Source organism: Zosterops lateralis (genome assembly GCF_965231275.1).
Source record: "Zosterops lateralis genome assembly, chromosome: 20".
Classification (NCBI taxonomy): domain Eukaryota; kingdom Metazoa; phylum Chordata; class Aves; order Passeriformes; family Zosteropidae; genus Zosterops; species Zosterops lateralis.
Genome location: NC_139780.1, coordinates 11,204,438 through 11,229,075, shown reverse-complemented (window position 1 = coordinate 11,229,075; position 24,638 = coordinate 11,204,438). Strand labels below are relative to the sequence as shown.

Below are 24,638 nucleotides of genomic sequence, written 5' to 3'. Positions count from 1 at the left end.
CCAAGGAAAAACTGTAATATAACACTACATTTTTCAACATTTTGCTAATGAGCATGAAATTCATGGAAGCCTGAACAGTGAAGCTGGAAGTGAAATGACTCTATTGTCTTCATGTTGCCTTCCCTGCTTCCACCAGTCCCCATTTGCTCCGACTTGGCCGGGGTAGGAAGGGACCTGATTTGAGAGCAGCTGGCCTCTGTGAAACTCAATACTGTCAATGATCCATAAACCTCAGGAAAACAACATGCCAGGCTCATTTAAGAGAAGACAATTGCAGAAAGGAGCTGAAGGACAAACTTGGAAACAAAAGCCTATCAGATAACAGGACTGCCCTCAGCGTGTATTTTTAAACCTTTGTAGTAGAATAATGTAATTTTAACAAGCCATCCCTATTACTTGCAAATTTGCCTTCTCTGTAAAACAAACTGCACAAGTTTCTGGAAGTACATACTAGAAACACTGAACCTGAGCAGTAAGACTGCATCTAGTTCAGATTTTGCTGCATTTTGATACTTTATTTTTTTTTAGAAACACTTCTTCACAAATGGAATGCTGAGATGTAAAATGGGCATTGAAGATTACAGTGAAATAATAATGATAAATACAGGTGTATCACATCTTGAAAAGTTCAGTGAAATATTGCCTTTTTTTTAGTTCAACAAATTTCTACATATAACCCCTAATTCTTGCTGTGTTGTCCCATACATATCCTTGTGAGCTAAGGCACTTCTGGTTTTGCAATTCTTTTGCCCTCAAATGGTAATTTCTGCCTTCCAAAATTAATTTTTATATACAGCAGCTAAGTGGAACCATCCAACTATCTATATTTCTTCACTGGCCCAATTTTATGTGTAAGAAAAATCAAGGCACTATGGTCAAGTGATCTGCCTAAAGTCATACAGGAAGCCTCCAGTTTCCTCAAACCCTGCACTATCTTCAACTTCTGCAAACTCATTTCCTTTACAATCCTCTTAAATAACAAATGTCCTTTACCTTCACCTCCTCCCCCCCAAAACCCCAGCAAAAATAACTCTAAGCTCAACTATTTCCTTGATAAGGTTTCAAGATACGGGTTCTAATTTAAATCAATTTCTTTGAACAAATTAAATAATTGGATATTCTACACCTGAACATTTAGCAAATCCTGTGGAAAACTACACTCTTAATCACACACATTTTAGCAGCACACAGTGATGAATTTAGAGTAATTGATACAATATTGCTTTCCCTCACAAACTTAATACCCAAACTAATGCCCCCAATCTGGCTGTTTAAAAAAAAAACCCAGAATTTGAGCAAGATACTCAATTAATAAATCACACCAAGTCTGCCAGTGAGACATTAGCAGTGGTGTTGGGGGCTTACATGCCATGATTTCCTCCAGACTTTTCACCCATATCCACAGAATTCTAAAAACACATTAGAAATACAGTAAAGTGAAAAGTTTGGGGTTATTAGTGTTCATCAAGTCAACCTCCCTAAGTCACCTTGAAGTCTATACTTTGCAGTGTTTGGCTGGCAAACACTATGCCAACTTTAAGATTTCCCTGAACAATGCTTTATTGAAACATTAAACCAACTAAATGGCTTAAAACAAAGCAGCTCAAACTCAAACCGTAGATGACAACAACTGTCCTTTTTTCCCCTGTGTTAAAGTCAATTGTATCCCAGGGTGCTCTGAACAATCCACAATGGCCACGTTTTGGCTAGACAACTCCATCCATTCCAGCTCACAGGATTAACACAATAATACAGGTTTTAGGTGATCTCTCAAGACTTCACAGAATCAGTTTGGAAAAGATCTTCTAGATCAAGCTCAACTCGTGGCCAATCACCCTTATTTCCACCAGACCTGAGTGCCAAGTGCAGCCTTTCCTTAAACACTTCCAAGGATAGTGACTCCACCACCTCCCTGGGCAGCTCAATCCAACTCTTTCCATGAAGAAATTCTTCCTGGAATTCCAAAATTCAGTTGTTAAGACATGAGATACTTTTATCAGAGTATTAAGTCACTCATGTGAGGAGTGTGGATTAACTCAACTTTTAATTATAACTTCTGTTATATTCAAAAAGCTCGCAGCTCAAGGAACGAGTTTTTCTCCTTTGCAAATCCAGCCATCAGGATTGGTGTGCTCTCCTCATTAGGATGCTGCCTGTGTCTGGAACAGCTGGGGAGCAATCCTGGCTGCTGTGCAATCAAAGACAAACCTCTCATTGACTTTTGTTGGGCTCAGATTTCAGCCGTGTTGATCAAAACCCCGGGAGCAGCAAGCGAGGGACCCACAATGCGGAGCCTGTTCCTGCCAACGCTGCCACAATTAGGAGCAGCAGGATATTTTTGCAAAACTTCCTTGGTATGCACCAGGGTTTACACAGCCCCAGAGCTCACCCAGCAGACAACAACAGCTTGTTAGAAGATGCATCTTATCTTTTTTTTCCTGACCTTTAGAGAGGAGTAGGAGAAAAGATGTTGTTAAAAGCATCTAATGAAGGACAACACATTCCAGTGTTTTTGCTGAGGAGTTCCTGGGCAGTTTTAAATGAAAGAATTGCATGAAACATGTAGATTACCAGTATGACAACAGCGCTGCTTAAGCTCTTTATAAACTGATCGTGTGAAACCTTTTTTTAAAAGGCTGTAATAAGACGGCCTTGTTTTTCTTTAACAAGCAGGAGTTGATTACATAGTTAAACTTAAGATTTGTACATCTATAATATGTTTGTATTAGAAATAATAAAAAAAAACAGTCTTAATTTATATGGATAGCATATGGTTAATTTTAAAACATCCTTTTCAAGATTTTTCAAAAAAATTTCTAAGGCAAGGGTGCTTCATTTTCTTTTCTATTTACATATGAGATAATATAACAGACTGACAAAATAGTTACCTTTGGCTTCTGTAACAAGTACTCCCAGCTCACTGATAATAAATATAAATACAGTACTTCATCCTCCAATTCAAAGTCCTATCTCCATTTTTTGTTACAAGTGATTTCTAAAATAATGGGTAGTGATTAAAGCACACCAGAGACGGAAATAAGAGAACACTATTTTTTCCTCGATTTTCTCAGCAACATTTGCAAAAAGCCTTGTCAAATGTTTTTCTTTTCCTGGCTGCAAAGACAGGAAACAGTCTCCTCCAAAGAAATCTTTGTTTCCAAAAATAGCACCATGTTCTTGAGGTCTTATCTCTCTCAGCTGTAGTAAAAGGAGCATAAGACAGTCCTGTGAATGTTGACATGAAATTCATGACCATTTTAACACATATTCATCAGCTACTTAATATTGGTGCATAACCCTGTTGTCCTTTGCAATATCCATTGGAACATTATTCTCTAACACTTACTTATCAACTTGGTCAAGCCTAGAACAAGTTATGCAAATATCTGTTCAAGGTTGAACTTAATTTGATTGAAGTATCAGCTCCTGAGGTGCATGCCAAAGAAATTCCATTTAATAAGCACTAGGGACCAAAGCTTTCCAGGCTTCAAATTGAAGATCAGCTGCACATAACAACCTGAAGTAGCTGCCCCTGTTGTTATTGAGCTGTAACAATAGAATGATGGCTGGGGTTTGGAGCAACCTGGACCAGTTGAAGGTGTCCCTGCCCTGGGCAGGGAGTTGGAATGAGATTAACTTTAAGATCTCTTCTAAACCAAACCATTCTGTGACTCCCTGGTGATTGGCACAAACCTAAAAGACACTGTGGCAGTAATATTTATAGTAATTTGTCATTTTCATGCTACATACAAGAGATAAAGTCCTTATATTGAGAACTGGAACTCAGAACTTCTTCTCAGGCACAGAGACAATTCTGCAGCTTCCAGTACAACTCCATGGCAGCAGAGCTAAAGTTTCCTCAGGAACATTCTGCTGCACTGGTCAGCTCTTGGAGAGGTCCTGCTAAACTATCTGCCTTAAGGGCAGCAAGGCCAGCAGGCCCTGGAATCATTGAGCACACAGATCATGTTGGGAGACCACGTATCCTCCTCCAACCCATCCTTAGGGACTAATCTTGTCCTTAAAAGCTCACATGTGCCCAACTGCTCCACAAAAGCAAACTTAGGGCTTTTCAAATGCAGATTCATCATTACTACCAAAAACTACGGTTTGAAAAGTTGTTTGTGCTTTTATATCCTTCAATGAAATTAGAGGAACATGCTGCTCTAGCTTCTACCTCTTCTCATTCCCAGCCTTGTCACCAAGCTCTCCTTCCATTGATCCAAAATTAAAAGATGTCATTTCAAATGTGACATTCCTGTGTAAGACTTGCACTACAAAAACTAGAAGATGTACAAGTTAACACCTCGACAGGCAAAAAGATACTTTTATCTGTTTCCATATACCCTTCATCCACACATTCACCTACATGGAAGTATCAAGACCTCCATCAGATATATAAAATATAAATGCCAGCTGAATGTGCCCACATGTACCACAGGCTTGGATGAACACCATTCTCCACAGTTAACATATGCACTACTCATCTGGCTTTATTGTTGCTCTTTCTTTTCAGGCCAATCTCTGCGGCTGTACAGGCAGAACACAAAGGGAAAAGTACATCCATGGCCAATGCTCAACCCCCTCACCCTTAGGCATCTCTCAGTCATGCACTGAGCAGGAAATGTTACTGTTCACAGAAGGCATCCCTCATCTTGTCCTTCTAAAAGACTCTTGCTGTGCAGAGCAATATTCAGGCTAATTCACAGAAAATGGAACTACATTTGTTAGTAAACAGATTTCATTTTCCCAATCTGATCCCTTCATGTGGTAAACAGAAGCCAATTTATTTATTTGGACTATCATTTCATAGGTCAATGTACCCATTCAAAACTGGGAAGAGCAGGATATGAAGTTCAGTGATCTCAACTTTGAATCCTGCTAAATCCAAAGGTCACGTTACACCTTTCAGTTGGATGGAATATTAGTATTGGTTTCCCACACAAAAATGCTTTGGAAACTTCCATAATAAGCACTTGCTTTTCCCCCCCATGGAACAGCCCTTCACAGCAACATTCTATGATAACATACCAATATTTAACACAACTTCATCGTACTTACAGTCCATAATTTGCTAAAAAACAATGAACACTCCATAAGAACACATAGATTTTATTATGATCTTTCCTAAATAATTTTCTGCATTCTTAATTTTTTTTAATAATTACCACTTGACACTCTACTGATACAATTAAACAAAATACAGTTGAAATATCTTGCAAGAAAGAGGATGAATATTTAGAGTAGGACTGTTGTGCAGTGCATTTATTAGGCACAACATAATCTCTCATAAATATCTTCATATTTAGATTAAAACTACGACGATCTCTCCATTCATAGGGCAATGAGCTGGAAGTGAGTTAGTCACAAAACAAGAGCTGGGGAAAGCTTGGTTTAAATTGCATCAATCTGAAGCCTGAAGTTTGGCAAATCACTTCCTTCCACTTTCACTCTTTTCCTTTACCCAACTCCTCACTTGGCCATTGGTTTGTCACTTCTGGAAGGCAGCAATGTCTCTGTGTCCCTGCAGCACAAAGCACAGCTGTGCTCCAAACACACGCAGACCTTGAGGCACATCCCAAATGCAACACGGAAAAATCCATTGTGCTCCTGACAGGGCCGTGTGCTACCATCCTGCCTCACCCCTGCTCCACACCAGGAGAAATCCTCTGCAAAACCACAGGACTATTTGCAGAACAGGGCACTATTCAGAATGAGTGAACGTGACAGAATTCCTCCAATTATTTACTTTTCATCAACACCTGAGAGCCTACAAGAAACAGAAAGTCCTCTGACAGGCACCCCCTGGATGAATGGACACAAGGAGGGTGCACGTGCTCCACCATAAAGAACCAGACCTGTTTTGTCCCCCATGGTAGCCATAAGGATTCATTCATTCCCTGTTCCCCTTCTATCCCCGCACAAAATGGAACGTATTGACGTCAGGTAAATTCTCTCCCAACCACAGAATCCCAGTGCTGCACCAGTTCAGGCTGTAGCAAAGCCCTTGGCTTCTACTTGACTTTCATGCTTGATTGTATGGAGCCAGTCCAGCCCCAAGGGGAGGCAGAGGTAGAGGTGAGAGCAGCAGCAGTAATAAGAGGGATAGTTCGTGACTCCCAAATACATTTTTAGCAAAGCTGCCACGAGCAATGGCTACAAAGAGCAGCTGCTGCCAGAGGAGGCCCTGAGTCAGACCTAGTTTGGGACCAGAGATCTAAATCAGAATGGCCTCAGGAAATAATTCTTGAATTTCTATCCAAATTATAGAATTGAAGGGCTTCCTCAGCCATAGATGGATCTATAAATCAAGCTAAGTCCTGTGAAGCCTTATGGGGAAAAAAAATAAGCCAACAAACAAATTTTCAATGGTTGGATCAGAACATTTCCAACCTAGAAGTGTATTACATATCAGTGCTTGTGAAGTCCAAACACTCCTCTTGACATGACAGGATCACCACCACCTTTTCTTTTTTCAAAGATGGACAAGATTAAGACCCAATTTTATAATACTGCATGTCCTCCAGCTCAAATTTGACACCTTCGAGAGCCACTCCAAAGTAAGGCTTTGGTGACATTGGGGTGACATGAAGCATGAATGCAGTTCTTTCCCTGAGCCACTCAGAGGTAATTCCCACCTCATTTGTGTGACTTGATGACATCTTCTAACAGCAAAGGGGAATTCAGTCACAGGGATCTAACCTCAAAAACCTCAAGAGAGACGGATGGGGCATGCCCTTCACACAACATAGAACTGAAATTTGAGCTTTTAGGCAGCTAACAAGAACCCTGAGGTTGAGAATTTCTCCTGGGAGAGCATGGACACCGTAAGATCAAGAGAATACAAGAAGAAGTTCAAGTGAGGAACTGCACTATAGAGTTTCACTTCACTGGGCAGCTGGGAAGAACTGAAACAACACAAGGAGCTTTCCCTCATTGTGTGAAAAGCAGGCTGGGTGTGTACCTGACTTCAGCGACTGTGAGGGCAAAACAACTCATTTGGTACAGTGACTACATTAAGGGTAATCCTATGGAAGAGGAACGTGTAATATGATATAGTCATTGGTTCACCTTTGTTGCTAAAGCTACTCAAGTTTCACACAAGGAGTCTTTGCCTGATTTTTTGTAACCACTTTCTCATGGTCAAAAGCCATCATGCAACAAAGTACAGGATCTGAAAAAAATGTAAAGGTAACCCAGAACTCTCCCAATCTTGGAATCAGATCAGAGGAAAAAGGAACTCTCTATCCTTTGAACAACAGCACCAAACCACTGACCTTGCACATCATCCCACTCGTTCAACCTGCACACTTGTCCTGCCTGGTTTTGGTTAGTTGCTTCTTTCCTTATTTTCAGCACTAGCAACTATCTTTTATAGAAAAAACATGACATAAGCAGCCATTAAGCACACCTTTCAGAGAGCCAAGTAAACCCAACATATGCACAATTTGCATGCCAAATGAATTTTATCCAGCATAAAACCAGTGTAACGCATGATACAGTATCAGTTCTGCACCACTTACAGGTCAGGGGCTTGCACTTGTCAAGGAAAACCCAAGAAGTGATTTATTACTGTGTGACCCTGATCATCTGCTGGGGTAATTCCACTTGAATCAATAGAGCTAAATGAGCATGAAAACAGAGCAGGGCAGGCAGCCACCACCTCCATGTGTTTAAAGATCACCAGCCACACTCATTGCCCGTGACTCCAGCAAACACTCTTGTGCAGAGGTTTCCTTTGGAAACAGAAGCTCTATTTAGAGACTTTTGAAAAAATTCTTCCCTGAGAGGGTGCTGAGACCTCAGCACAGGCTGCCCAGAGAAGCTGGGGCTGCCCCATCCCTGGAAGTGTCCAAGGCCAGTTTGGACAGGGCTTGAAGCAGCCTGGTCCAGTTATCCCTGCCCATGGCAGGGAGAGAATGGGATGAGCTATAAGGTCCCTCCAAACCCCACTTTTATTTGCCTGACCACTTTCTGCTGGACTTGAGCTCATCTTTCACACATTTATAGTTATGAAACCTCTGTGTATAATTTCCATCTTCCAAATAGGAAGGTAAGACCAAAAAAGCAAAGGTGTTTATCTACCACAGCCATGCTGAAATCACTGGAAATTTGTACCATTTTACAGGTATTTAAACACCTAAATGACTTATTTCAAGACTCAGTGGACAAGAATGTGGGTCTCCCAACTCCTACACATGGACCCAGCCCCAGGAGTGGCTCATTTAAATGATCCTTTGGACCTGGAGCACAGCAGCTGATGGCAGAACAAGCAGTGAGCACGAGAACTCTGCCAACAAAATTTCTGGAAATACCAAGTCATTCATTAATTGATACCATAAAAGGTTTTGCCTAAGCTGCAGCTCTCTGTGATATTTAGACAACAACCACCCTCCCCCCCTGCAGATCTCGGCAGGATCAATGCTTTTACAGGATGAAATGAGAGGCTGTGTATGAAAAACACCTGAGGGCGGGAACAGTTTCCTTTTCAACACCATTTTCTCATAAATGAGAAATCTACAGGAACCAGACAAGGATTCCTAATGCATATAAGCTTCTATTTATGTTGCAAGAACAAACAAACTGTGACTGACAACTGTTTTCTGTTAAAGGCCAGTAATTATCAGCAACAGCAGGTAAATAGACTAAATTGCTTTTTGCTGTTCCCATGTTTTTATCACTAGGTCAATATTAAACTAATTTTCCTGTCATTCATCCATTACTTATATGAGCAGTATTTACCAGAAAAGTTTACAAACAAAACAAAAACCCAATAGTTACTGCTCAAATTCTTTACAAGAAATATTGCAAGCCCTCTTCCATGGTACTTGAAATGTCTGATAGATATTCCAATCAACTTATATGCCTATGTAATTGAAAAAATAGGCAAAATCATTAGCGCTAACAGAAAAAACCATTAGAATGCTGCCCTTTTCTCTTTTTTTTCTCCTCCTTTTTGCACAGATCCATGCTGGATACAAGGTCACAGAGGGGCTGAGAAAACAATCTCATCATAGCCATACGTAAAACAATCTTTCATGCTGTCCCTGAAAGATTACACACCATTCTGCAGATTAAAGGTATGTCTTTATATTCCTTTCCTCTGTTGACAGAATCATCATTCTAATGCTATACTTAGGTAAAGGTGGTGATTTCCAGGGCTCTGGTCCCACACAGCAGCTCAACACATGCTTAGTGTTGAGTGGGACTATTTATAAATGTCTAAGTTCCGCAGGAGTATTTTTGCACTTTCCAAAATAGACCAACAGTTTGGAAATGAAATATAATGCCCTGATGCTCCCTTTGCAATTTGCTTAGTCATTTTATACCTATTCTGTGAGTATTTGCAGTGCTTAGAATCCTTCTTCTATGCTCACACATCCAGGACATAAAAGGGTTCAAGGCAAGGAAGGAAATCACATCTCAACTACCCATTTTTTAGAGCTAGTGATGTGCAAATTAATCAGCTTTGAACATTCCCTGTAGCAGGCACATAGGTCCCTAAAGTAGTAGCTGAAATAGAGCACTAACATAAAGCTATTAATTCTACCAGTCTTGAAAGACAACAGGTTGAAAACCACATTCCTCACCTTCACCAAACAAGACAAACCCCCCTATTTCTTATTAGAATAACTTTTTTACAGAGTCCTGTTGACCAGATCTGGCTGAGAAGCACAAAAAATGTGAATCAAAATCCAAATAATTTTCTCAATCAGCCTCAGCACATCAGTTCCTCTGTTTATTTCAGGCTTTACACTGTGCTGCTGGACTCTTCCCTAGGCAAGCTTTTGGCTAACAGAGCCTTAAGCACAGATGGGTCTCTGGCCTTATTTAGTAGGGATTCTCCTGCAGGCATTGCTGTCTGATTTTATAACATTTGATTCAAATGGTTCAGTGACTTGGCCAGGGCACATAACCCACCTCTTTAATGCTTGGTTCATTAGCACAGCTCATCTTCTTTAACTACAAATAAATCTCACTTAACATTGAACTCCACTACCACTAATTAGCTGTCTTAAATAGCAATTCATTGTGAATAATAAATAAAAAAGGATCAATTACCGATTTCCTCTCCTGTTTCAGCTCCTGCACGTAGCGTGTTAACTCTGCAGTGATCAGAGAGGTCATGTTCTCTGAAATGACCTCGTGCTGTCCAGCATAGTCATTCATCTCATTTAAAGTGGCTAGGAAGGCTCTAGTTGATGTGTACCTGCAAAGGACAGAAATGCATTTTGCTTTTAGTCCCTTCCTTTTCAGAGTGCAAAGGGAGATGGGATCCTCCTTAAACATTTAGCATTGCTATAAATCAGCAAATTCACTGAAAAGAATTTCTCCAAAGGAAGCCTGTCTTACACACTGACATTTGTCTGATAAATCTATCTCAATTTAGACAGTTTGACACTGCCTCTTAAAGTATCACCACTTTAGAATGCCATGTTCTTTATCAGCACAGCTCTGGGGTTTTAGTTTTCTAATCTCTATTCACCAAACATTTCTATTATACTCTTTCAAGTCCTACAACTCAGTGCAGAGTCATCAGTATATCCTACCTGGCAAAATCCTGTCTAAGCAAGCAAAATTTTGGCCAGCATAGCCTAGAAAAGAAAGTTTTTCAAAAGGTAAATTTTATTTAAATCAGATATAGCTTATAAAGTTTTCAAATAAGTAGAGAGTTTACTAACCAGGTGTTCATTGTCAACCCATATTTTTTAGTACCTTCCATCACAAGGTTAATTTTTTCATATCAAATAATCTCCCATACAGCATTCCATTTATTATTGAAAGGAAGAAACATCTGTGCACACAAATTTTGAAACAGCAGATTGTCTCACTGGTATATTCAGCCCAGTGCCAACAGAGCTGCACTTAAATACCCCAGCTGGACATGCTGGGCAGCCGGAAATCAGTTAGCAAGACACTATTACACTAGAAAAACTGATGTTGATATTATTGTTATTATCATTATTCTAATTCTAAAATTGTAGTGGCCTGCACTGATCATCATCTGAAGGTGAAAAATCAAAGCAAAGATGGAGATATTTAGAGGAAATAGAATGGAGTGGTATAAATAGGGATGACAAAGGCATCAGATGAAAATAGAAACAGGAGAAACTAAAAAAGGGACTAAAACCAATCCATTACAAGCAGAAACATCCACAGTCAAGATGTTAAATGAGAGAAAAATCCTGGTTGCAAAAAAAAAAAAAAAAAAAAAAAAAAAAAAAAAAAAAATATCCCAAGGTATAAAAGAGACAGACTGACAGTGAGCTTGAAAAAGCTGATTTTTAGCCAGGTTGTCTCTAAGCAGCATCTGAGGCACCCAAAGGCCACATGACAAATCCCCAGACATTGTTTTGAGACATGAAGTGACTACACTGAAGTGAACACTGTATTCATAAAGGGCAAAGGATACACAGGATCTTCTGTGCCACATCACATAGAATCATTTAACTCCAATATCCTTTTTCAGCAATGAAGGATGTGTCAAAACCCATTGTAGTAAACTGAAAATACCCATTTATGGTAGAGCTATCCAAAGGCAGATTTATTCCTAATCCTGATACAGACCAAAATAGCCTCTGTGCTGGTAAAATAATCTTCCTTGTGTAAATACCAGTATCTCAGGAAACAATGGCATAAATAACTGATTTCCAAACAATGTTACTAAAAATAAATTTAAAAGCAAGCAAAAAGGCTGTTATCTCTGTTACACAAGCCACTGGAGTAGCTGTACAGAGCAGCCTGGGGGGCTGACCCAAAAATCTGTACTAATATAATCAACCAGTTGGACCCATACCCAAACTCTTTTGAAACATGTCAAATTTCCAAGTCAAGGGTTTGAGGCTGCTGCTGGGCTCTCCAGAGGCAGAGCAGCCTCCTGAAACACCAGGCTGAGGGTCAGCCCCTGCCATGCCTTCCTTCAGAGCTGCATTACAAAACACTGATGTTGAGAAACTCCAGGGTCACAGAGCTCTAAGGGGAAAGGTTCTTGCTCTGGTTTAGAAGTCTGTTGGGAAGCTCATCTTCTAGAAAGTTCTCCTTAAAGAATATCTTTATTCTCCCCAAGGGCAGGAGTGTTCTGTGGTGTCTCATCACCTGGACCTTGTTGCTCAGAGAAGGAGCTGAGCTGTCTGCTGCTGCCTGCAAGCACAACATCAATCCCCTGCCATGGACACAGGTCTGAGCAGGTGAATCACAAGCAGGCAGGTGAGGCTGTGCCATATCCTTCAACAGCAGCAAGCCCCAGGATATTGAGAGTACAAACTTCATCCTCTACCCTGCTCTGCAGGAACCATTGTGGTATTAGAACATTACCCCTTTTGTAAATTACTAATCTGTGTTGTCAGCCTGTTTGAGTAATTTAATACTTACACAGAGTGCTTAAGTTTCATGCTAAAATTAACAACTGTTTCTGCTCCTGCTGAAAGCAGATATGAATTTGGTCATTCACTTCAAAGAGCCAGGATCAGTCTGGCTTGAAGGCTCTAAGGCACATTAAAAAAACAAATGAAACAAAAACCCCAACCCAGGCATTCAAAAACTGCAACATAAGGGAACTGAGTAGTTACAAGCCAAATCCACTTCTTAGTATCTACCACAAGCCTGTTTCTGCATCTGTGACATCCATATTCTTACACTTGAGTTTAAAATCTTGGGTTTACAAGTCAAATCCTAGGCGATGACCCAAACTTTGCCATTCCTCCATCAATGCACACTCACCCAGCAGGAGATCATGAACATACCTGTATTCTTCCTCCTCTTTTGAGTTCTTCTTGGGTTGGTATTTCTTTGAAAGATTCCTAAAATTAAAAATACAGATATATAAAATAATATTTTTAAATATCCTTTGAAGCTTACTGATGATCTTTAGCTGCACACACATTCTGTGAGGCTATAATTTTTATCTGCAGTGAGCAGACACCTTTCCTGAAGCGTGACTATAATCAGGCTTTGATGGTGCTGTAGTAACAACCCTAAGAATGAGCTGCACAGTGCTCCAGTCTGTAACTACAACAAAGCAGAAGAGTCTGAATCCAAGAAGTTGCTAAATTCATAAGATCACGAAGTCAATACACCTGGGCTGTGGTCCTGCTGATGCACAGATCTCCTTCACCTGATCTAGAGGAGATGTTCTTTTAGAGTAGGAGTCATCCCAGGAAAGGCAGATCTGAAGCAGGCGATGACACTCTTGGCCAGGCAGGTTTGCCTGCCTTTTGCAGGATGATTAGAAGGCAAAAAAAAAACCCCTTGATAAAGCTGTGGGAAGCTGCACTGAGATAGCAAAAGGGGGATAATTTTGTGATTATCAACTAATGCTGGGGTAAGTGTGACATTTGATTATCCTAATTAGCACAGATGATTGCATCTCATTATTCCCCAGCCAACTACTGATTTAATTTTAAACCACCAATATGCTCTTGGAGTGATTGTATCTTAAATAAGAAACCTGAACCTTGCTGTGAGCACATGTTACAGTAATTGTATGGTTTTCATTGTCCCACAAGTCTCTCATCAGCAGCAAATCCAGGGTGTGCTGCCCACCTGCCCCTCGGTGCACCTTGCTGGTATCAGCATCATGATGCACATTGCACACCACAGAGCTGACCAATCTCCCAGAGCCATTTTAAGGCCTTTTCAGTGCCCCTCTGTCCTAAACTGAGCCCTCTTACTCTGTTCCCTCTGGCAGCCCCTCACTCTATTGCAAAAGGGAAGCCATTTGGTTTAGTTTTACAAGGTTGTTCCAGCGATAAAGAACAGCACACAAGGAATATTGATGGAATCATTGTCCAAAAGAGGACTGAGTTTTATCAACTTATCCATGCCAAACTCTTTGGAGAAGTCCCAGAATACATCAAATTGTAAAGAAACTGCTTTTTCAGAGGTGTAACCCATTCCCCGCTGATGCTGGTTTTATTGCTGACTTGGAGACAGCAGGGCCTCCCATCTCACATTTCTTATTCCTTTTGTTCTTGAGGAATTAAGGAGCATCTGCCCCAACAGAGGAGTAGCCAGAACGCTGGCAGATTTGCACAGACAAACATGTGTTCCTCAAAATTTAAGTATCTCAACTGGAAGGGATCCAAATGAGTATCTCCCTCCTCTCAGTCTGTGCCTTCTCTCCAAGAATATGCTATGAAAAAATGAACTTCTCTAGTTCTGCAGCTTCCACCTAATGCCAGTATGGGAAGGGTTCTGCAAACTGTTCTGCATGATGAAAATAAATCTTACAGCACCCTTAGTATGCCACGGGAATGCCTCCCTCCATGCACCAGCTTGGAGGGGAAAGGAAAAGCCATAAGAAAACAAGCACAGAAGGCTCCAGTAATAAGGCATTTTCACACAGTAAAAACTCCACCTCCCTGCACTGTCATGCTGCCCAATTAATTCTGACACACACAGCAACTGGCTTCCTGTGTGTGTTTAAAGGTGCAGAAATGCTACAACAGAGCTGAGGCAAAAAAAATCCACAGTCTGCTTTCACAGACAAAAACCACTTACCCAGGATGAGCATCTGTGTTAAACACTTCATTATCTTCTATGCAATTTACAGAACGCACAAATTGAGTCTATATATTTAACTTCTCTAATTTTTTCCCCTTTTCTAAAATCAGATGTAGGGGTTTAACCAGGTATACACAAAAGCCCCCACAAGGGATAGTGAATCCAGAAGTATTGCTGCAGTCCAGCATATCCTGGTGCAGTGTCACCACCAGCACTGCCCAGGTTGGAGCTCAGAGAGCAGTGACAGTGACACCTTCAGTGCAAACAGTGATTAGAGGGGGAGCTAAAACAAAATAAAGACCAGCAGTAAAGCACCAGCTCTGGAAAGATTCTGTGCTACCCTGAGCACTCATCCTTACAAGTGTTTTTATCTGCCTTTCACTCTGCTTCATTTTTTCTGCCTTTCCAGCTTATTTCTCTGCTCCTTTATTTCAACTTGGGTGACAAATGTAGGGGAAAGAGATGTCAGACATCAGGGGGTTTGATTCTCAGATTATCCTGACACCTGAAGCATTTTTCCCAACACATTGGCCTCGAGGCTATCTATCCATCATCACATTAGGCAAGGGATTTTGACACCCTTTGTGATACTCTGGGTGCCTGTGCTGTAAGGGAAGTGACAAGGACACACCACCTCAGCACTGGGAGCACAGCATCCAACACACCAGTGTTCCATGTAAGTTAAAATACTTAAAATAATTCTACCAGAGTTTCTACATCCCTTCCCTCCCAGCCTAGCTTAATGATTCAATAAATATAATGCAAAACAATCAAGAAAAATAATTGTGTCAGATCTGAAATGGGCTCTCAAACCACTGGGCTAATTGTAAATGGTGTGTAGGTCTAACCTAAAATATTACATAAACATTTGCAGGATTATAAAGAAAAAGAAAAGAAACATTTTTAAATAGAAGAAAATTTAACTTCAATAGATGACCAGGCTGAGATGTAGATTGTCAGAGAAGAGAAATAGCTAGTTAGGGAACGCAGGGATGGAACAGAAAATACAAGTTTCACAGAAGGAAATAAATTACCGCAGCTTTACTTACACTACAAAATTGAGTTACATCCACAGGACTACCTTGAGTTAACCTGTCCCTTTTTAATAGTATTTTCTGCATGTTATGACATGCAGTGATGTGATGCAGCCCTTTTAAACCAAATGGATGTGGTACAAAAAAGGTTTGCACCAGGCTTAAGGACACTTATTAAATAAAAGCAGACACATGATTTATTTTCCTTTTTTAATGTCTAGCACTGTTTTACCTCAACAGTTGACAAGTCTGCATTTTTGTTTTTTTCTTTTATACGTGTAACTTCTTAGAAGCCTACAAGCAGACCTGTGTTTAAGAGCTCCTTGGGGACAGATGTATTTGTCCTCAAACCATAAAAAATACAGAGAGGCAAGAAACAAATTGACCATGTTTTTTTTTTTTGAAGTCTAGGACAGAATAAGAAATAAAGCTCAGGAATTCATAGTTTCTACATGGTCATAGGTAAAACAGTCTTTCACTTTCGTTTACATGTTGTTTGTGTGCTTATTTTAATAATTAAGCTCTTTACACCTGGAATTTGTCATCCTGAATGTAGTGTCATCCTACACTCCAGTGAGTGTAGTCAGGATTGTTCCTAAGACAGGCCAGCTCACCCAGATACTCTGTTGGGCTTTCCCAGTCCAGTCATATTCTCTTTGTTCCAGCTCATTTTGCCTCTGTAATTCAATCTCTGCTCCTCTCCACTGGATGTGAGAAATTTGTTTCTGCACGAGTCACTTTCTATTTCCTGCTGGTCTGTAGCAGAAACCCCAGGGAACCCTCCTGGCATTCTCCTGGGATAGCACACAACCATCAAGGCAGGGATTTACCTATTTATCTACTACCAGCTCCTCATAAATCACAGGCCATTGTGTATCTCAAATCCACTCAAACACAAGCAAATTCTGGGTGATTTTTTTTTTTCCTTTTAATAGATAGTGTCTTAGATACACAGATCAACTGAAGCCTCAGATACCATCTCTTTAAAATCTGGGAAGATGGAAAGACCTCTCAAGATTTGTTATCACCATGCAAATAAAAGGTGAGTTTACTGGAGGAGTCAGGAATAAGTATTCCTGCTCTCCCCCTCCCAGTTAAGTCCAACACTTCCAGTTTAGAACTGGTCACTAGTGGCTGCCAACAATGTTGTCTCAGGCAGCAGCACGACGCCATGGGTGCTTTACTCCCTTCTAAACCCCAACCCCTGATCACTTCTCATTTTTTTTCCACCTTACTGGGAAAAGCTAGGTGATATCTATTCCTGGGGGAGGGTTCTTACCACCTCTTCCCCAGGACCTGACCTCAAGGAAGATGTTTTCTGTGTCTGGTTCACACATACTCATCTCTGTCCACAATCAAACCAGACATGGGCATGTCGAAAGCATGCAACAGGAATTATCTGAGATTAATTCAAAAAGATCTCTGCTCTGATCAGGAGACACCTCAAGAGATTATAAACCAGTAATTCAAAGCTCAGGCTGTAACCTTCTTAACTGCATAGGAAAAATTACCAAGGGCTGGGGCTGACTTTCTGACCTGCAGCTCCTCCCCATGCATGTTCAAAAAGGGCCTGTCTTAGTAAAAGAAAATCTAAACTTCGCCTAACAAATGATCATTATTCTGTTGAATTCTTAAACCCTCCAGCATTTTTACACAGCAGCCCCAATTTCATGGAAAACATTACAGTGCTGTCCTGAAAGCCTGAGCCATTAATCATGCATAAACTGTGAGTAAGCTCTAGTGTGCTGCTGAGCCACCTCAATAACCTCTTTTGGCAAAACATATGATCACTAGCAGATATAATACAACAGGATCTTAAATTAACTTTTACTTTCCAATCTCTAAATTAAAGCTATTTTCTAAAAGCCATTATTATAAACAAAATCACCACTGACACAGCAAACTTAGAGTTAATTACAGGCAACTCAAAAATCCAGAATTTTACATATCGACTTACCTAAGCTGCTTTGCATAGCTGAGTTCAATCTCTGTTCTTTCTTTTACAAACTTGATGTACTTTTCCAGAACATCAATACCCCACTGTGTGTGTTTTTCCAAGTTGTCAAATTGGTCCTGCAATGAATTAAAAAAAAAAAAGAGAGAATAGTTTAGTCTCATTGAACACAGAGAACTAAAATTAATTTACAAAGGGAGTATCATTGTACAGAAGGTGGTGTTAATATTTTCCATTACCAGTTAGATACTTTTAGAGTGAGATGGGTTTTTAATCAACAGAAATTTGTATTTTAACATGAGCCCAATTCAGTAACATTCTTCATTACTCATTTCTGAATCAGTTTCATTCCAAAAATACCGGCAATTCTATTAAATACCATCTTCTAATATAAAAACATACTTAAACGTAAGATAAGAAATAGATACTCTTGATAGTATTTTGTTTTACTCTGATGAACTAATAGAAGTTCCATGAATTTAGGATCTACTCCTATTTAATAATTCTGATTTTCATATGAAAATTGTAGATTTAAACTCCAGCTTTGTCAATGCTATGAATTTAAAATGTTATTCAGAACAGTTCATCTTTTTACAGGGCAGACTTCAATTTCTTTGTAGCCTGTTTTGTACACAATGCTCCCCAAAATGACATGAGCTGTGTTTTCTGAAAGTTTTCTTGTCCACCTCCATTTATATACAGATACTACTTTGTTCTTCAAATATTGTTGCCCTCAAAAACAGTCATACGTGTTTTCAATAAAATCAAGAACATTCCACAAGTCAGTCTGGGATTTGCAAATGCCAAGAAAAATTAAGCAACTCTAAATCCAAATTAATTATCTAAGCCAGTTTATTACTATCTGCAGATTTCAATTATAATCACCTTATTTTTCAGAATTTGATTACTTCAACAGCACTCAAATTCCACAATCCGTTCCACACAGCTTTGCAGAAATTACTGTTTCTACAATACTTGAAATACAATTTTTAAACTGTAATACATTGAGTACTTATTCTGACAGACATACAGTGCAAAATAAACAAGGGCTTTAATATCAGCCTAACTTACTTGGCATCAGGTTCCATTATGGAACAAGGAAAATAGAGAGTAAGTTGGTAAAATTCACAAATTAGATTGACCATGTTTTCCAAAAAACTACACACACAGCACTCAATTTGGGTGGGATGCTGAGCTGCCACTACCAAAGATTCCGACACAAGTGATGCTTCTCTTTAAAAGATTTGGCCCTGTGACTCAGTTTGCAGAGTTATCACTGAGTTACAAAAGCCAGACAAGCCCACTCCCTTTAGACACAGAGCAGAAAAATAACTGAAAGCTACAACAAAGCCTGCCTTGTGAATGTGTTGCTTTTATCAAACACCACTTTCTGCTCTGTAGCACATCTGGCTGTGACAGTGGGTTAGTTACACTGGGGGCAGGAGGGACTCTGCCAGCCTTGAACACAGGCATGTACACAGGAGCTAACAAAGAAAATAAACCTGCTAATAAAACTGCTTAATTGTAACTTGAAGGGGGGAAATAGAAACCATGCTAAGAAGACAAAATTTGCAAAACACCGTCAAAAAGTGAGTTAAACCAGCAGGTAAGACACAAGAAATAGGACACACAGGGTTTGTGCATTGGGCGTTTGCTCTGGTTTAGCATCAGCTACTATTTCAAACCAAGTCAGACAAACCAGACTAGGTTTCAACTTATATTATGTCAGTTTTAGTCAATTAAAGAGGCACTGGGGGCAGAACAGCAAAAAGGTAATAGCACAAAGTTACAAAAATAGTAAAGAACTTCTAAGTGCTCCAGGACTAAGTGCTCCAGAAACTACAAGAAAGGGCAATTGAAGTTAAAAAAAAAAATATCAAACTACACAAAATAAAAGCCTGACTTCCAGCAATATAAATCATTCTTGAACCAGTGTAGCATCAGCCACTCAGAAAGAGGATGCCTGTATTCTGCGGAAAGGGAATACACAGATTAAAAATATAAATGTTTCCCTATATACAAATCTTGATTTCAGACAGGTTCACAGCTGGGGACAAGGCAAAATCAGGGGTAACAATCGTTCTCCCCCTGCCAGAGGGCTCAGCTCAGCCTGGAGTATGATGTCAGCACAGAGAAACACCTTCTGCTCTGCTTCAAATACACAACGTCTCCATCTCTGGGATTATTCTGGAGTCAGGAGAATAATGCAAACATGGCCTTTCTAAGGTTTCTGATAAAGAGGTCTTCTAGCTCTCCCACACCTTACTCTTCCACAATTTACATTATTTAACATAAACACATGCATATAAAATAAATTCCCCACGGGGAAGTCCATTAGTCACAAGTTTACATGGATTCACACACTACTGATTTAGAGAGGGGAAATCTCAGGCAGGGAAATTCACTCTGTAATCCCTGTAAGCAAATTTAACCACCTTTATCAGATCATATTTGTACCAAGAAAGTGGCTTATTATCCTATTGTGACCCCATCCAAAGAGGAAAGGTCAGGGTTTCCCAGAGGAAAGAACTCCTTTCAAGGAGATCCTGCCCTTCAAGGGAATCCAGATTTCAATATAGAGCAGGTTCACCCTGAAAAGGCAACCCTGGTGGTGACTTGTCCAAACCTCCCACCCTCATCCCACCCTGAATCAATTCTCAGAACATCATTTAGATCAGAGTTTGAATAAAAACTCAGGAATGGCTCCAGGTAGCTGCCTCAGTGTGGGCTGGCATCCCACAGAGGGACCTGCTGGATTTCTGAGGCCTCACTAGGCCAAGTTTGGTGAAACAAAACTCCCTGAGGAGCAGTGTAAGAGGAGCGCACACAGTGGTGCAGCTGTCAGACACATCAACCAGGGGAAGATGCTGAATTTCTATTTATAAAGTGAGATGAGGCACTTGTCCCGTGCCAAGCTCTAGGCAGAACCACCTCAAAAGTACAAGCACTGATCTCCACTATCGAGAAGAGAGGCAAGGGGAAGTTTAACTCTCTGCAGATTTGCTAAAGAGAAGAGTTTCTATTCTTTTTTGGGCACGGAACAGAGTTGGCCCAAGTACAGCCAACGCCCCACAGCAGTGTGTTACACTGGGGTCACACATTCCCTTGTCCCTTCCCTTTGCTGAGTGCCTTGAGGATAAAAAAAGTCAGTAAAAATGGCAACACCACCACTGGCTGAGCATGAGGTTCCAAAGGAAGGGCATTGCAGCCAGAGGGACACAACACAGATTGTATCCTTGTTCCTTGCATCTGGACGGACACTAAAGGTAGGCAAAGGCTCCGAGTTAAAGTTAATGAACCATAAGGATTACAGAGGACACAAAATGTGTTGATCATACAGCATAACCTTCAATTCATGGAGTCCTAAAGTCCAGGGATACATGTAATCAATGCAAAATAGGACTTCTAAAAAAGGTTTTTGAGAGCAGTTAACAAGAGTATCATGCCTTCAAATAATCAATATTGAAAACACTTTTTAGAAATTGATTTACTTTTTTTCAAGTTCATTACAAAAGTGCATTATGGGTGGGAATCTAGAGTAAAAAAACCCAACAAATCCTTAATTATTCTGGAGTCTAATGAGAACAACACGTTTTCAACACAAAGTGCACCAGCCCTGGCAGAGATGGTTTAGCAGGTGAACTGTGCCACTGCAGCTCTGCAGGTTCAGTCATCAGCTGCAAGAGGCTCAGGTGCCCCATGAGCTGCTGTTTCAGCTTTCAGTTTCAGTACACAGACTCTCCTCTGTTCATTTTTGCAGCATCCTCACCCCTCCCAGTCAGGGAGAACATTAGGAAACAATAAACTCCACAGGGCTTTAAGCATTCAAGAAAACAAGGCAAGAAATATGATGCAATATTCAGTAAGAATGCTCCCACTTGACTGCAATGAGGGAGAAACAAAAGGTCACACCACACCTGTTTTCTCTGAAAAAGAAACACCAAAACATTTTCTAGAAGAATTCACTGCTTTCCTCTGGCTCAGAGACTCGTTAATACCTAAGAACATTCTTTGAGCAGAAATGCTGCAGTGACAGTCAGTTGTCTGCCACAGTAGGCTCCCACCACAGCTTTCCTGTTTCTATGTCTTCCAAACTGCCAAATCTCATCTTCTCTCAGTTTTAAGTGCTCTATGTTTATTCTGCTATCAGCTTACTAAAAAGAATAGACTTCTAACTGACCATCACAATGTCCATGTAATTAAATTGCTTGTGTAACTGTAACTTACCCCCCTTCATCACACTCCACCTGCTTCCCAAAGCCAGCAACATGTACCACTACAAACACTTTCCCAGCCGATGGAGGAGCTGGAATACAGGAGCTGACACACATAGGTGGGAAAGCAGAGCCCCTGCTGCTTGAAACAAACTGTTCAGAGTTTAACATCTTGAGTGTGCACGCAAAAATTGGAGCTCAAAAGAGGGAAGTAGAACTTCAGTCATTAACTTGAACAGGAATTTGACATCCAAGTACCCAGAATGCTTTGAATATTTTAACCCTAAGGCAAAGTGCGTTTCTAAATTCATTTTTTAACTTCATTTCTGTTTCCATTAATTCTCTCCCAGTGCTTTTACTGCTGCCCAAATAACCTCCCATCCATGCATTCTTTCTGAATTTCGGTTGCATGCTTGTTACCCTGACAATGCTTAAAATGGAAATAGTGCTGCCCATTTGGTTTGCTTAATTTGAACAGATACTTTAAGCTGTCAAATCCCCCTTCATTTCTCAACCGCTCTCCTGAAGTCACATTCCTCAGCTATGCAAAGTATTTTGGGAAGAGGAAAGTTAGCCACTAAAGAGGAAAAGAAAAGAAAAAAAAAAAAAAAAAAAAAAAAAAAAAAAAAAAAAAAAAAAGAGAGAGAGAGAAAAACCTTCTTCCTATTTCTCAGTCATATAACATGGAGTACAACCAATTATTGAGCAATAAAGTGTTATTCATGAGGTCTCTGAAGATCAGCTCAGTGAGATATCCCTTCCTCTTTCTAGAAGGCTTTCATCTATTGTGAAATAGTTCAACACACGGTGTTCAGGGCCAATGATGGACCTTCACTTGCCACCAAAGGTTTTCTTCAGCCTTAACACTGAAATAAAGAGGATGTCCTCACTTTTGAGCTGCAGCCTCAGTCTCGCTGCAGCCTCAGTCTCTCTGCAGCCAGACAGACTCACCCTGCTCAGTTCTAACACACAGCCAGGCCAGAAAGGACTGGGGTTTCTACTTGGTTTCAAACATGAACAAAATATTAGATTCTAGGAGAATTTACCAATTAATTTTGCAATTTAAAACTTCCTGTCAAACCTGCCCAGAATAGACTGAGTTGGCAGCATTTACTGTACCAGTATCCAGGCAAAACTGTCACTGTCACCCTTTCTGCTGCTTTCACAGGTGACAGTGCAGAACTGTGAAATTAATAATGCTAACACAGAGATAAATAATGAAGAAAGACTATGCTGGAAATTCAGATGCTAATAGCAAATGAAAAGCCTTTATATTTTGCATACACCTCCCATAATTCTAATGCAGCAATACAATAAAAGACTCAGAGTTCTTGAACATTAAAAATATTTGAAGACTTTCTACTACCTCATTCCCCAGTGATTCTGCTTCCTCACAAGATTATTTGTTTATATACTGTCATTAATGACAAAAATAGTAATAGGGGGAATTAATAGCTAATTTTTACCTCTGATCATACCTTCTCCTCCCATACCCCTTTTTTTTTTTTAAACATTCTCATTCACTTTCATAGGCAAAAAGGAATTAAAGTGAAGATCAAGAATACATTACAGTGTTCTAGTTCTAAATTACTTTTTTAGATTCCATGGTTTAACAACTTCAAATTATAAAAATAATTAACGAGATGATGAGCCCTTCACAGGCCCGGCTGAGTCCCATATGGCACTTCAGTGCTGGCAGAATACACGGGGGTTCAGATCACAGATCCTCAGAGACCTACAATAAAGCTACATGCAAATGTTAACAGTCTCCAGGCAAATTAATAATGAAAGAAAATGCATAAAATACAGGCTAGCACCGCAAAGAACCTTCCAGAAAACAGAGATGAGTAGAAAATACCAAAGCAATTCAGTATCTGTTGACTCAGCCACTACTGATGAGAATCAACTTCCCACACAAAACTTGTCAGCAACAGTCAGTGAAACCCTCAGTTAATGACACTAAACAAACATCCCTGATTATATATGGAACACAGGACACCAACCTTTCCCTTCCTGCAGCAGAAACAAGGAGCACTCACAGCACCATGGAGCACAGAGGGATGGGGCAGGGAGACCATCTCTGCCTGCTTTACACTCAAATGATGCTGTGGCTTCACTGGGTGTTTTCTGACTGAACCCTTCCATTCCCCCACACATCCGGTTCTTGTTAACAAAGCTATTTATGACCATGTGTGTTTGTCATGCAGATCACCTATTCAGCCACACGTGCTTAATTTCATCTTGTCCCTCAAGTATTAAATACATTTCCCCCCAACCTTTCACTAGGATGCCTAAACAGGCGTGATTTTGGCTTGAGCTGAATAATAAATAGATAGCCCAGAGAAAAAAGCCATCTTACTTGCCCATCTCCATCTTCCTTTTATTTCCATCCCCTAAACACATTTTTCCATAAAGCCCTCAAGGTTAACTATTCTATCTCTTCCATTCACCTGGGAACTTGATCTAGTTAGGAGAACACAGAAACAAACACAAGATTCTTTACTGCATCATTAGGAAACTGAGTGTCTTTCAAACCTGTGTGAAGGGGAATTGACAGAAAGCAAGAGTGGAAACAAACTATGTTTTAGGTCGAAATACCTTTAATGTTGCTAGATAAACTGACTTCTAATTGTCCTGCTTATTGCAATAGACATTATGAATAAAGCAGTTTCTGGGCCATGTTTCAGCCTTGAAATGCTTACCCTCTTCAGCATTTTGCTGAAGCTGGAAAGCAAAATAAGCCCTAATATTCATGCCAGTTTTAATTTGGATAGAAAATAACACTGCCCCACTATAACAGCAAGGCCCTTTGCACAGCCTTGTAATTGCTTCTGAGACCAACCACACTCATCTCCACCCCAAAAACCACCTTCCACAAACTCAAGAGTGACCTCTCCTGCTAATTAATCCAGGGTACTGTCCCACAGGCAGTTT

At 40.2% G+C, this 24,638-nt stretch overlaps 1 protein-coding gene across 16 annotated transcripts in view; it reads right to left on the bottom strand.

Moving 5' to 3' along the window:
- The window catches only part of FNBP1 (formin binding protein 1), a 94,150-nt gene that overhangs the window by 46,780 nt on the left and 22,732 nt on the right, over positions 1-24,638 (bottom strand). For 13 of the 16 annotated variants that reach the window (XM_083875755.1, XM_083875746.1, XM_083875754.1 and 10 more), the window contains exons 1-4: positions 23,708-23,806; positions 17,494-17,609; positions 12,744-12,800; positions 10,063-10,210 (exon numbers count right to left, since the gene is read on the bottom strand). In XM_083875755.1, coding sequence (XP_083731881.1) covers positions 10,063-10,210; positions 12,744-12,800; positions 17,494-17,609; positions 23,708-23,782 — 396 coding nt within the window. In that variant the 5' untranslated portion in view covers positions 23,783-23,806. Of the gene's footprint in view, positions 1-10,062; positions 10,211-12,743; positions 12,801-17,493; positions 17,610-21,717; positions 21,783-23,707; positions 23,807-24,638 lie in introns of those variants that run through there. The other 3 variants (XM_083875757.1, XM_083875748.1, XM_083875752.1) reach the window with 2 other exon arrangements.